At 34.1% G+C, this 14,205-nt stretch overlaps 1 protein-coding gene across 1 annotated transcript in view; it reads left to right on the top strand.

The window, feature by feature from the left end:
• The window catches only part of GTF2A1 (general transcription factor IIA subunit 1), a 38,767-nt gene extending 28,180 nt beyond the window's left edge, over positions 1–10,587 (top strand). The window contains exon 9 of the mRNA XM_055538822.1: positions 6,359–10,587. Within this exon, the coding sequence (XP_055394797.1) occupies positions 6,359–6,466 (108 nt within the window). The 3' untranslated portion in view covers positions 6,467–10,587. The remainder of the gene's footprint in view (positions 1–6,358) is intronic.
• The last annotated feature ends 3,618 nt before the right edge of the window (positions 10,588–14,205 follow it).

The raw sequence follows: 14,205 nt of genomic DNA, 5'->3' as shown, positions 1-14,205 counted from the left end.
TTATAGTTTTGGCATTGTCGAGATTTTTTTGTTTATTGAAACATTTAATCAGAATTGTTTTCTGGCTATAGCCATTAAATTTATAATCCACAAATTATGCTTCATTTTTATAGTTTAATTTCAACAGAGATCTTTTCCAAGTGTTGAAAACTATGATAGACATAGTTGGGTTTTATTTATAAGCACTTCTCATTCACTAAACGTATATTTATTAAGTGCCTAATTGTGTCAAGTACTGGAAGTGAAAGTGAAAGTTGCTCAGTCGTGTCTGACTCTTTGTGACCCCATGGACTGTCCATGAAATTCTCCAGGCCAAAATACTGGAGTGGGTAGCCTTTCCTTTTTCCAGGGGATCTTCCCAACCCAGGGATCAATCTATACTCATTATGCAAAATTTGTGCTCTTTATGCCCTCTTTTACAAATGATGAAAGTCTTAAATTTGTGTTGCTTTTATAAAATGAATATTATAAATAGCCATGTTTATTGCAAACATCTGTAGGAAAAATGTTTAAAAAATGAATCTTATCATTTCCTAATGTAAAGGTAAAATTAAGCCAGTTAAGTACCAGTGAAATTATAGAATTAGGTTAGTGAGGTCACTGATTCAGAGTATCAGGGCATCCACTTTTGTACCTTATGACTACTAAGTTAAGCACTCATAATACCCTACACCAAGCACATGATAATACAAGTAATTTCTTGTTATATGCATTTGGAGGAAAAGTATTGAAGTTGAAACAACAGGAGATACCAGTAAATCTTTATTGTCAGGAAGACTCAAGGGAACCTGTTGGCAACCAGATTATCCAGAATGCAATATCATGATAGCAGGATGTCAGATACATAAGAAAGGACCTTTACCTTAGCTTGACTGAGGAATATGCTTCTAAGTATTTTCATATTATAAGAGACTAGTATTCTCCTTTGTACACTTAATATTTTTAACGTTAAAATTGGTTTGTTTTGCTCATGGAGACAATATTTTAATGTTTTAAAGTAAGAAATTTAAAAGTACTTTTAAGTAGTTTGTTGTATGGTAAACAGTTTTAAAGTTTACAGAGATCTAATTTTTATAATCAAATGAGTTTTGGAGGTTGGAGGGTTTTAGCCAACAGTGTAAGAATGGTGGTGTTCTGAAATGGGCTTGGGTGTAGTTTGAGGCAGCTGGAACTTTAGGAGTTTATTTTTGAAGCCTAAATTTCAACAGTGAGTCAATTTTAGCAGCAGTCATACAAAAAATTGATTGTGTTGCCAGTCAGATGAGAGCTTTAAATCTAATAATGAGGCAGAGTTCTCACATTGTATGGATAGGTAAGGACTGATGGCATCAGGTATTGAGGCATCGGCCTTGTTTGTAGATAGTGTTACTTAATATTTTTGTCATGAGGAAAGTTCAGAGGCCTTTTTCCTTGCACTCAGTCCTGTATACTCCTTTATACAGGACTTAATGTAAGGCCAGTAAATGAATTGTTTTTCAAGTTATATTTTGTGATTTAGTCAAGTAAAAATATTTACTACTTACTACTCAATATGACTTCAGTACTTAGTATATGGAATATTACTTGATGCATATGATACTTTCTGTATTTGCTTTTTGCAAGTTGTCTTACAGCAAACTGCAGTTTCTTTACTTGTCTGTGGAATTCTTTTTTCCTGGCTACTCATTGCTTGTTTATTTAATTCCATATCTTTCAGCTTATAGTTACTTGTTTCGTACTAGAAATAAATTTATATATCCATTTTTAGGATAATTAATACTTTCTCTATAGGAAGTCAAAGAGAAAAGGAGAGAGAGATCTTTTTATTCAAAAAATACTTAATAGTGTCTGTGATGTTCCAGGGCACTCACTGTTCTAGGAGCTTGAGATAAGCCAGTGAACAAAACAAAACAGTCCCTGCCATTTGGAAGCTTACTCTAGTTGAGGGAGACAAAGGCTAAAACATAACAAGAAGATAAAACAAATTACAGTTACCTTAATACAACACTGGGGCTAATTGCATGTAACTTAGAGGCAGCCTTCTGTATCTATGGTTCGTCTGTATATGTATAGTCATCCAACCACAGTCCACTTAATTCTGTGGTATTTATTATTGAAAAATACCTGTGTATAAGTTGATCTGTGCATTTCCAAACCCATACTGTTAAAGGTTCAACTGTAATTAATATGCTATGTTAGAAGTTAATAATTAGTGTGGGTAATTATAGAGTGGGAGAGGAAACAGGATCAAAGGCTTGATGAAAGTTAGCCATGTCGTTATTTGGTGGCATACCTGCCTTCTTTGTGTGAGAAGCAGCAAGGAGGCCAATGTAGCTGGGCTTGGGGGAGCAGTATAGCAGGAGATTAAATCAGGTGAGTGAGGGCAGGCGGTGTGGTGTAGGACTTTGTGAGGACATGGGCTCTCACTCTGAGTGAGAAGCTCTTGGAAGGTTTCAAATATACAAAAGTAGTATCACTTACATTTTAATCTTAAAAAAAAAAATTGCTTTGTTGAGAACAGAATGTAGAAGAAACAAAGGTTGAAATGTAGAAGAAACAAAGGTTGAAATGAGATTAATAGAGGGACATCTAGTAATCCACATGAGTGAAAATGGTGATTGAGGCTAGGATGATAGCATTGGAAGTGATGAGAAGCATCTGGATCTTGGATGTTTTGAAGGAAGAGTCAACAGGCTTTCCTGACTCTTGTGTATGTGGTAGAAAATAAAAAAGGGAATCAAGAATGACCCCAGGATTTTTTTTTTTTTTAAATGAGGAACTAGTCAAAAGAATGAAGATACCATCAACTGAGATGGGAAAAGCTGCAGATGGAGCAAATTTAGGAGGGGAGAGTGGCTGGTTTGGGACATGCTAGTTTTATATCTGTTGGTGTTCAAATCATCCATCCTAAGGTGTTAAGTGTAATAATCTAAATAGTGTAATTAGACCAGAGTTATAAGACCACTTGGACTTCTCTGGTGGCTCAGTGGTAAAGAATCCACCTGCCAGTACAAGAGACACAAGAGACATGGGTTTGATTCCTGGGTCAGGAAGATCCCCTGGAAAAGGAAATGGCAACCCACTCCAGTACTCTTGCCTGGAAAATCCCATGGACAAAGGAACCTGACAGGCTTCAGTCTAGGGGAAGTCACAAAAGAGTCAGCTACGACTTAGTGACTAAACAACAAAATAAGACCACTTAATGTAAGAGGCCCTCTTCTGAATATTGTTTCACTTTATTATACTCTATTTTGCTTTAATAAATGAGAAAAGATAGATATATGGTAAATTTATATATAGCTTAAGTTAGTGGTCTTAAGGAAGGGCATGAGAGTGGTTTTCAAATATATGAAGTATTCATTGTTTTTTAGATTAACTTTCCAAAAGGCATGGCTAGAATCAATAAGTTTGGGGTAAGCAGCTTTTAGTAAGGGGTAAAGTATGAAAGACTTGCAAGGGGGCTGTCCCAGGAAGGGATAACTAAATTTGCAATTCTTCACCTTCCACTTTTAATCACACTCAAGCAGACACTAAACAATGATTTGCCAAGAATACGCATGGAGACTGTTTGCATGGGGGTGTTAGACCATGTAGTTTTAGCAATGGGAAAAGAAAATGCCTGTACATAGTGAGAATTTCTGCATTATTATGGAAAACAGCCTGATAAACTGGGGCAAAGGAATCATCTTTTGTCACTTAATTGTGATATGTCATTGATCATCTCATTGAACTTCTCCAGGCTGTAATTTTCTCCTTTTAAAATGAAAGCCTGAAATGGGAGTGATGCTTATGATTGAAGGTAAGGGAGAGAGTGAAGACCTGGAAATCAGTTAAAAAGTATTGTAATACGTCGTATGACAAGAGGCTATTGATGTAGTAACTAGAAACTTATTGGTGGCCTTTAAGAAAACAGTTGCCAGGTGTCCTGAAGACAAGTAAAGTAGAATTAGAGATAAAATAATAGTTAGAGAAATACTAATATTAGTATGAATTCTAATACTGGGGGGCCACAGTATTTAAAAAGTCAGCAATATGTAAGTTGTTAGTGTATGTGAGGAAGAAGAGAGTAGTTGTAAGCATGATACCAATAATGAGGAAAAAATGTCCTGGTGGTCAGTACATAAGGAGAATGAAGAAAAGCCTCTGGTTAATTAAATTGTATAGACTTAAAAGGAGTTACAGAGAAAACGCAAAAAATAAAAAGTGTTCTAGAAGCATCAGGGAGAACAAAGGGTATTCCTGTTTTAAATATTTGCCTGTAAAGAATTGTATAGGAAATGACACGTATATGCAGACCTGGAAGAGATTAAAATAATTTGCAGAGAAACATTAACTACTTTAATGAACCCAAATACTAAGAACTATAAAATAAATATTATTAATTATAGATTTTTGAAAAATTCACCTAGCTAATTGGCTTTTTTTTGAGAGATTGTATCAAACTATTAAAATGCAATTTGACCACAGTTGTATGAAAATAGAAATCAGATGGAGATTAAACAATATGCTGCTGAACTTGAAAATACTTGGAGACAAATGAAAATGGAAATACACCATACTAAACATGTAGAATACAGCAAAAGAAGTTCTAGGAAGGAAGTACATAGAAATGCCTACATCAAGAAACAAGGAAAAATCTCAAATAAACAATCTAATTTTGTACCTAAAGGAACAGGAAGAAGCCCAAAGTTAATGGAAGGCTGGAAATAACAAAGATCAGAGGGACTAAATGGAGACTAAAAAGATAATAGAAAAAAAGATCAATGAAACTAAGAGCTGATTATTTGTAGAGATAAACAAATTTGACAAAACTTTAGTGAGACTCAAAAAGAGAAAAGAGAGGATTCAAATCAAATGAAAGAGTTAACAACTGATAATAGAAATACAAAGGATCATATGAGACTACTGTGAATAATTATACTTTAACAAATTGGACCATATAGAAGTAGATAAATTCCTAGAAACATAAAACCTTCTAAGACTGAATCATGAAGAAATTAAAAATCTGAACATACTGATTACTAGTAGGAGATTGAATCAATAAACAAAAACTTCCCAATAAACAAAAGTCTAGGACCAGATGGTTTCACTGGTAAATTCTACCAAACATTTAAGAAGAATTAATACCAATCCTTCTCAAATGGTTCGAAAAAATAGAATAAGACAAAACATTTTTAAACTCATTTTACAAGACCAATGTTAGTTACCTTGATACCAAAACTAGACTAGGGTGCCACAAGAAAAGAAAACTATAGGCTGGTATCATCCTGATGAGTATAGATGCAGAAGTGCTGAACAAAATATTGGAAAACTAAATTCAGCAATTTTTTTAAAAAGATCATATACCATGATCAAGTGGGATTTATTCCAGGGATTCAAAGAAGGCTCACCATCTTCAAATCAGTGTGATATACCATGTTGACAACATGAAGGACAAAAATCATGGGATGGTCTCAGTAGGTGCTGAAAAAGCATTTGACAAAATGTAACATAAAAAGTCTCAACAAAATTGTTGTGGAGGTAATGTACCTCAACTGAATAAAGGTCATATATGACAGACCCACAAGTAACATACTCTGAAAAGCACAGAGCTTTTCTTTTAAGATTAGAAAAGAGACAGGCGTGTTCACTCTCACCATTTTTATTCAGCACTGGATGGAAAGTCCTAGTCAGAGCAGTTTGGCAAGAAAAGGAAATAAAACACAAACAAATGAAGAAAGGAAGGAGTAAGACTCATTATTCGCAGGTAACTTGATACTGCAAAAAAAATGCTAAAGACTCCACCAACAAACTGTCAGAACTATAAATGAATTCAGTACAGTTGCAGGATACAGAAATCTGTGGGGTTTCTGTGCACTAGTAATGAACTATCAGAAAGAGAAAATAAGAAAACAATCCCATTAACAACTGCAGCAGAAAGAAAATCTAAACAAAAAACCCTGAATTTATAGGTACAGAGAACAGATTGCCAGAGACAGGGTTTGGAGGTTAGGTGAAATGAGCGAAGGTGGTCAAAGACACAAACTTCAAGTTATAAGTATTCGCGGATATAATGTACAGCATGATGACTACAGTTGATGACACTGTGTATTTGAAAGTTAACAAAGAGCTTAAATGTTCTCATCACAGGAAAAAAATTTGTAACTATGCATGGTGATGGATGTTAACAGGCTTACTGTGAAGATCATTTTGCAGTATACACAGAGATCTAGTCATTACTTTGTACATCTGAAACTGCTATGTTACTTGTCAATTATATCTCAAAAAAGAAAAGAGTTTGCAATTGCAATAATATACATGTTTGGTGTGTGAATGGGTTTTGTTGTTGTTTGTTTCCTCTTTTTATTTTATCTCATGCATTTTTTACTTATTTATTTAGATACACAGAAGTAAAAACAAATGGAAATTTCATCTCAAGGATGGCATTATGAATCTTAATGGAAGAGATTATATATTTTCCAAAGCCATTGGAGATGCAGAATGGTGAAAAGAGTTGGTTCATTTTCTTTTATAAATAAAACAAAAGAAACTTAAAAAAAAAAAAAATTTAAAGTGGACAGTTTGAAACTTGGGACATATACCAACCAAAACTTAACTTCTGCATGTCAGAAAAGTGCAGTAGAAGCAGAGCTACTGGAACAAAGAGACCTTGACAACACAGACACTACTTCTAACTGGCAAGCCATGGAACTGTAGCACCTGGGGTTGTTGGGGTGGGGAGGGTGGGGATTTGTGTAAGAAAACCCGAGTTGTCGATTTTAAATACAGGTACCTGCCACTGGTGATTAGCATGTAAAGCTTTGTTTATATTCCTTCCTCCAACTTGAGTTCAGCCAGAAGATACTTGTTGGAATGAACTGAAGAAACTTCCCTTTTGATAGATTGAACTGAAACTGCTTATTGTACGTGGTTATATTTGGTAAAAATTGCGTGTTTAGCTTTTTACAAAAGGGTAAGAATTATGGTGTTGAATTTTAATTCACTTGTATAAGGAAACAGTTTAGAACTCTTACAGGTCTTAAATATTTTTACTTGCTGTTCTCCCTCAGTAATATATACCTCTTCCTTCCCTGCTTGATGAAACATCTATTTACAAGTTAAAGGAAGTGTATAATCAGTAATTACAGTTTGGAGACAAAATTTACCTAGGAGTGGATGTTTATTTTAATTAGGTTTTCAGACTCATTATAAAGACTTGGGTCTTGTCTGAGTTGAGCAGAATTAAAATGACAACTTCAGTTTCCTAACAGAATTGTATTTGTTTCTTTTAGTCCCACACCTTAAAAAGAAACCCCAAGTGGCTCCTCAGGAATGCAGTTTTGTTGCACAAAGGTACCATCTAGCTGGAATTATATACATATGAATAGATAATTTTCCTGTTGGGCTGAAGTGTATGCTTATATATATGTTTAGTCTTTAAGCTAAACAAACATTTAGATAACATTCTGTGCATTGATTGATGCATTGGGCAGGTGGTGAGGACCTGGATTTTTATCAAACAGTTTAGTAATTTTAAAAGTTTCTTGTGTTTACTAGTAAAGAATTTTAAAACTCTTATTCTAATTGAACACATTTTTTAAAATGCAACTTTGTAATTTGAGGGAGAAATTTTGGGGTTAGAGGAGGGTGGGCCACTAAGTACATACTTACCTCTCTTGCACTGGCCCTTCCAGGCCACTGATAATACAGACATGGGCTCCAGTTTGCACATCGGGAAGACAGCATAGAAATTTGACTTGTATATTAAAAACAGTAGAAATGTAATATGTATATGAAGAATGCATAGCTCTGTATTCTGTAAGGGGCTCTAAAGAACAATGTGGCAGTGCTCTATGTTCAGTGTGAACGAGTTGCTTGGGAGAATTGCAGGAACACGTGTCCTCACCTTTGTTCTTAACACCTAATTCTTTTCATGGTTTATTTTGACAAAATTCACATGTGTTTAACTTGTATATTGATTTTTTTTAAGTCTTCCACTTTTGTCTTCCTTTTATTTGCCTTTGTGTTTCCAGAAGTAACAGAGAAACACTTTAAAGTACGTTGCAGAGAAAAACTGTGAGCTGTTTTATATTGTTTTTTTTTTTTTAGCACAAATCTTTAAACTTCTTGAAAAGGCTAATTTTTTTTTTCTTTTGCCTACTTCCCTCCCAAAATACCACCTTGGTCCCTTTAACTTATGTTCTGAACTTTGATATAAATGGTGGTTTCTAGCATGCTAGTAGTTAGATTTATTTCGATGCCATATCTGGTGATACGGTTTTAATTTTTACTATGTTAGTTTTTTGGAGGTTTATTTGTTTACCCCACTATGCTCAAAGCACACGCCGGTTTTTTGTTTTGCTTTGTTTTTGTTGAGCCTGGGAGGAGAGGGGAAGGGAGTAAAATCACAGAAGTCCTGTTGTTCATTTGTCCTTCAGTATAGTTGCTAGTAGGTTTATATTTACCTAGTGAAGAAGTCAGTGACCTGAACTACCTATAAAAGTTTAGCATTGCTGCAGTGTTGATTGAAACCCTTTGGCTATCTAGTAGTTCTTACGCTACTGAACCTTGGATTACTATATGATACTCAGCTTATATTTTGGACTCTCTATGTAGACAAAAACATTGTATTCATAATAGAATTGTATACTAGCCTGTTTTTATAACATTGAAATATGAACAACCACTGCTTTCAGTGTGACTTAGTAGGGTTGTTTTGAAGCAGGAAATAACCATTTATATTTGCACCTGTGTATATTGCATATCAATTATAACATACTTGGCAAGCGCTTTTCTTTTACCTGTGAAAATTCTGAAAACTGGTCCAAACAACACTGCATACCAAATTGTGCTCTTATATATCACTGCATTGTGTTCCTTTATAGTCATATAGCATGTTTTAGTTTTATTATAGTGGCTTGCTGTAAGAATGCCACTTACTTATCTTTTATTGTACTTGAATTCTTAATCATGCTTTTAACATTTTATTTAACATCATTTCATTAGGTTCCATTAAAAATGTCATTCCTTTGAAAATGCAAGGATTCCCACTTTCAAAATTTTGAAGTAAAGATAACGTTTATTCAAAGAAGGAAAATAGTTCAGACTTGGTATTATGAAATAAGTGAAGGTTTCAGAAAAGGATTTGTTTAGATTTGCACAGATGATGGCACCTTTTATTAAAAAACAATCAACAGTGCTAAGAAAAATTTACACAAAAGTACTAGGTTTAAGTGTGAAAATGTGTGCCTTTCAGTGTATGTACTCTTTTTTTTTTTTTTGATGGTCATTTGGGTAATCAGACCATTTGAATGGCTGAGAGCACATTTAAATTCTGTGGAGTGCCACATTTGGCTAAAACAACTCTAATGTGCAATTATTTTCTGGACTAAAATGTCTGTTATATGAGGGGGATCTTTATATTGGGCTTTTATATTTTTTTAAATGTTCACATTTCTTTCTATTAAATGCCATCATAGCACCACATTTATATTGTTGCCTCTCTTAAAATCAAAGCCACCTTGATGATGTTCTTTTTGGCATGCATCAAGATTTGAGCAGTGTGTATAGTGGTTAAAATGTGTTCTTGAAGAGCATAGTCTAATAGACTGGTTTAGACTGCAAGAACATAAAAATAAAAGTATAATAGCTTTTGTATAAAGATTTTCTTTTGCTATATGAAAATCAAGGATTTGGTTTGCTTTTTTTCTGGCTTTTATGGAGGAATGAAAAGTGTTATCTCATCTCCTTCTAAGAGTAATTTTTGATTATCTTATAGCAATAATGTCACCATTCTTTTCAGAAATAAATAAACCTTGTATAAGAAATCAGACATAATTTTCTTGGGAGCTCCCTTTATATCTTAGCTTTTTCTTCCTCTTAAGAAAATTCCTGTATTTTCAGATTATTTCATCTTGAACTTCTTTGAGCTTTTGTGCAATGTAATATTTTATTGATCCACCTTTGTACATTTTCATTTTATTTCATACATCTATCTATCTCCCACCTATCCGTCTGAATCAGCTGTTTCAGGTTTTTAATGCATTGGTTAAAAAATAGTTGCTTTATATATTTCCTCATGGGTTTATGTTAAATAGTTTTGCATTTTAATCTATTATGCTATGGAAATTATTCTGAAGTTTGTATCCCGTTTTTAAGTCTGCCTTAGTCTATTTTTTGTCATTTTTTATGGTTTAAGGAAGAACACACAGAACTTGATATTTTTATTTTGAGGAACAAGAAAAATTGTTTTTTCTTTTAGGAGAAGAACTACACTGAGTTATTAACTACTATTTCAAGTTAAGTTTCCTTAAATCATCCGGTATGCTTCAGGGCTACAATTTGGGGGGAGGAGTTAATTCTTTTTGCTGTTCTGAGCTACTATTGTCAACTGCTGTTGTACATACTGTTATGTGTAAGGGCGTAAATATATTTATTATGTTTGTAAAATTCATTCTGTACAATTGCAGATCAAGGTTGCTCTTCTGTGATATACGGGATATTATGTTTTAAAGACCATCTTGGAATACAATTAGAGAACTTAGTATTTTGATGTACTAAGACCTATTTTAAGTTTAATATTTTACCTTTGCAAAAACTTTAATTAAAGATGTTATTTAAAAAAAGTAATACTGCTTGCTTTGCTTACTAGTTTATAAAATTGTTATATAGATAACTGAATAAAACTATACAGTTCAGAAAGGAAAATGCTTCACATTGTTAATAAGTTCCATTATCAAAAAGAGGTATCATTAAATTCTATACCTTTTATTGGGGTGGGATGTCAGTCTGAATAATAAACTGTTATAAATTCTTAGTACCTTTTAAAAGGAATAGTTGTAATTTCTAGGCACACAGGAATTTAAATTGGGCTAAAGCCACACCAACAAAGTGTAACTAAAAATTGATATAAATAACATATTGTATTAAGTGAGTATTTCTACTCCAAAGAATAGATTACTTAGGATAAAATTATTTGAGAACAACCTTGTTTTTTAATTTCACTGTTTAGCTATGTATTTTTCTTTTACTTTAGAGTTTGTAAATAGTTGCATAAAAGGAGAATCAGATCATTAAGGCCTGTACTACATATTGAATATATTTTGTGTTATTTTAGAAAGTATTAAATAATCAGCAAGTATTTTTATTTATAGTTATTTCAAATGAATCATTAAGAAGCTTGCTTTTTTGTAATTTTTTTTTATCCTGTTACTACTTTATCTAGGAAACTTGCAAATTTTAACCATTAAAACAATCATAATAAAGATACTTTCTTTGTTGCAGCAAATCTTGTATTTTTGCAGTTTAATTCAGGCTCCTACATTGATGACCTTAACCTTTTTGGCCTCAGTTTCTCCATACATAAAATGACAGCAGTATGGTTTTGAGAATTAAGTGAGATAATATACATAAAGATCCTAAAGTGGTGCATTTTGTACCATAGTAGGTGCTCAGATATCCCAGTTATTAACTTCATAATATCCGTGGAGCTGAAAAATACTTTTAAATGGTCAAGAATAGCAAAAGAGAATATGGTCTGAATTGAGAGGCAGTAAAAGATTTGGATACACCAAAACAAATTAAGCCTGGGAGGTTTGAGTTAATGGAGCCGTGCGTCTGTCTGTAGCAGAAAGGGCCTGAGAGGAGAAAAGTGATTGATGGGCTATGGAGAAGAAGAATGAAACACACTGGGAAGTCTGTAAGCTTTGCTTTCCCTTCTTGAATTATATGTCTAAAATAGGTTGGATTTTTCCCAAAGCTAAAACTGTAGTAATGTTATAACATTTTAAAAATTATGTAATTTTCCTAAATAGCAATGGGTTCTGCTCATTTCATTTGTGGAGAAAATAATGAAACACTGTTAATGAAAGACATTGAAAGTATGATTACATCACTCTGACATGAACCTCTCTCCCAGTGCTTGTTGGCAATCCTGTTTATGGAGGCAAATAGCCTTTGTGTCATTGCTCTTACTTCCCAGCCAAAGAGGAAGATGCAGTGTAAGTAACTGGTTACTTCTGTTTCTGTCTGAAATGTAAATTTTCTGAGGCTGAAAGGGAATCAAGCACAGAGCATGTATTAACATACTCATTCAACTCTGTGATCTTCTGTGATCTTCCATAGGCATGGAATTGTGATCAGTGTTATTGGATAAGCCACAGATGAATAAGGTAGTTGCTATCTTTAAAAGCAGTGAAGTTGGATTGTCTGGGTTCTAATCCTAGTGTGGATTGGATTGACAGCAGTGACTTTGGGCATATTACCAAACTAGACTACCTCATAGGTTTGTTGTGACATAATGACAGATGACATGATACATACTTTGCATTTATTACAGTCCTTGACAGGTGTATGTACCCTTGACACCTGTATGTACCCATATGTCTTTGTAAGGCAGGATGGTCACAGAAAAGATCTTAAACTGGCTGGGTTACTAATGTGAGTTCTCCTTATCTTCCTATTTAATAGAAAGAGGTCTACCATCTATAATGAGACTTAAGCAGATTAAAGTGAGAGATATGGTGCACTGGGACGACCCAGAGGGATGGTATGGGGAGGGAGGAGGGAGGAGGGTTCAGGATGGGGAACACATGTATACCTGTGGCGGATTCATTTAGATATTTGGCAAAACCAATACAATATTGTAAAGTTTAAAAATAAAATTAAAAAAAAAAGGAATTTTAAATTAAAAAAAAAGAGATCTGAGAACTTAATATTAGCAATTATTGAGAGCATTGAACTTGTCAATGGAAATAGTTCTAGAAACTTATAGTTGTGCTCCTCACATTGGAAATGAATTTTGTGTCCTTGAACCAAGAATGGCCTGGATCTTAGCTTTGAACTTCAGGTTTCTGAAGGTTGTTGTGTTGATACAATACCAGTTACCTCCTGAGCACTTCTTGAAATAGCCTACTTTCTCAAACACAACATGACAGAAACAGAATTCATTCCAATTTCTATTTCCCCACTCCCAAATACACAATGTGAATTAGTGACTACTGTTTTCCCAATCACTTTTTTTAAAGCAATAAAAACAAAATTTATTGGAATAACTAAATCTGCAAAAACAGGTCCTTAAAAATAGCACATGTGCCTGCCTATATACTAGTTTTCTCTTGTTAGCCAAAATTATAAATTATCCCTCAGAGAAGTGCAAGTTACCAAATAATCAAGTTTTCACTCTCTTTACAGTGAATCAACAAATTATTAATTGGAAAATGGGTCACCAGAAATGGCCTTGATCATTGTAGCTTTAAAGACTTACACAGGTAACCTTGCTGTCAACTGTATCTTCTTGGCTGTCGGCTGTTTTAAATCAGTCCGATCATTACTAGGTGTCTTTTGGGACTCCTGAAAAGTGTCTCTAGCCCTCTTCCTTTTCCTCAGCACATTTACTGGATTTGATGGCTATTCTTGTTTTTTGTTGTTTTTTTTTCCCCAGCCATCACTGGGATTTGAAGCTCAATATCATCTAACCTAGTCTTAACCAATACTAAGAAATAGCTCTACTGCCTACTAAGTTTTGCTCAAAACAAAATCCACAAGTTGTTCCTTATTCCCTTCCTTTTTCTCTTTTCACTGGTACCAACTGTAAGTCACCCCTAAACCCAACCAGCATCAACCGTTCTGACAAAAGTTACACTTTACCTTCCTACAAAGGGAAGGGGCAAGCTTTCCTTAATCGGATCTCAGCTGTGTCTGTCAGAGTCCCTGGCCTGCCTCTCAGGATGTGGGCTCCTTCCTGTTCTTTTCTTGCTGACCCTGAGTTGCAGATTTGTCTCACTAAAGCCCATTTCTTACCCCACATTCATGCACAGGTGAAACTCCACAGGGGGACTCACCTGGTCACATGAGCATACAAGTTCAGTTCCTAAGTGAGGCATTTGCAGCTGATTTTTCTCTAGTCCTGCAAACACTCTCCCTTCAGATCTTTAGATTGTAATTGTCAAGAACATTCCTGTTGCTTCTACCATGCTTTAACAGTGACATCTCTTGATTTGTCATCCTTCCTCATTCCAGATTTGTTCTAACTTACTCTTATTAAGACAGCTGATATTTTTAATATATAATGGACTCTAAGAATGAGTAAGATACTCCATCAGGGAAAATGCATATGTGTAGCAAGTCAGTTCATCAAAGAAGAAAAGCACATGTCATTTAATTGACTCTCTTAATAATTGAAGGAGTACAAAATAAGACAATAATATTAACAACAAATAATAACAAAAAATATTAAGTCATTTTTCT

This window comes from Bubalus kerabau, chromosome 10, assembly GCF_029407905.1.
Source record: "Bubalus kerabau isolate K-KA32 ecotype Philippines breed swamp buffalo chromosome 10, PCC_UOA_SB_1v2, whole genome shotgun sequence".
NCBI lineage: Eukaryota > Metazoa > Chordata > Mammalia > Artiodactyla > Bovidae > Bubalus > Bubalus kerabau.
The sequence above is the reverse complement of the archived record's forward strand: the minus strand, read 5'-3'. Positions and strand labels throughout refer to the sequence as shown.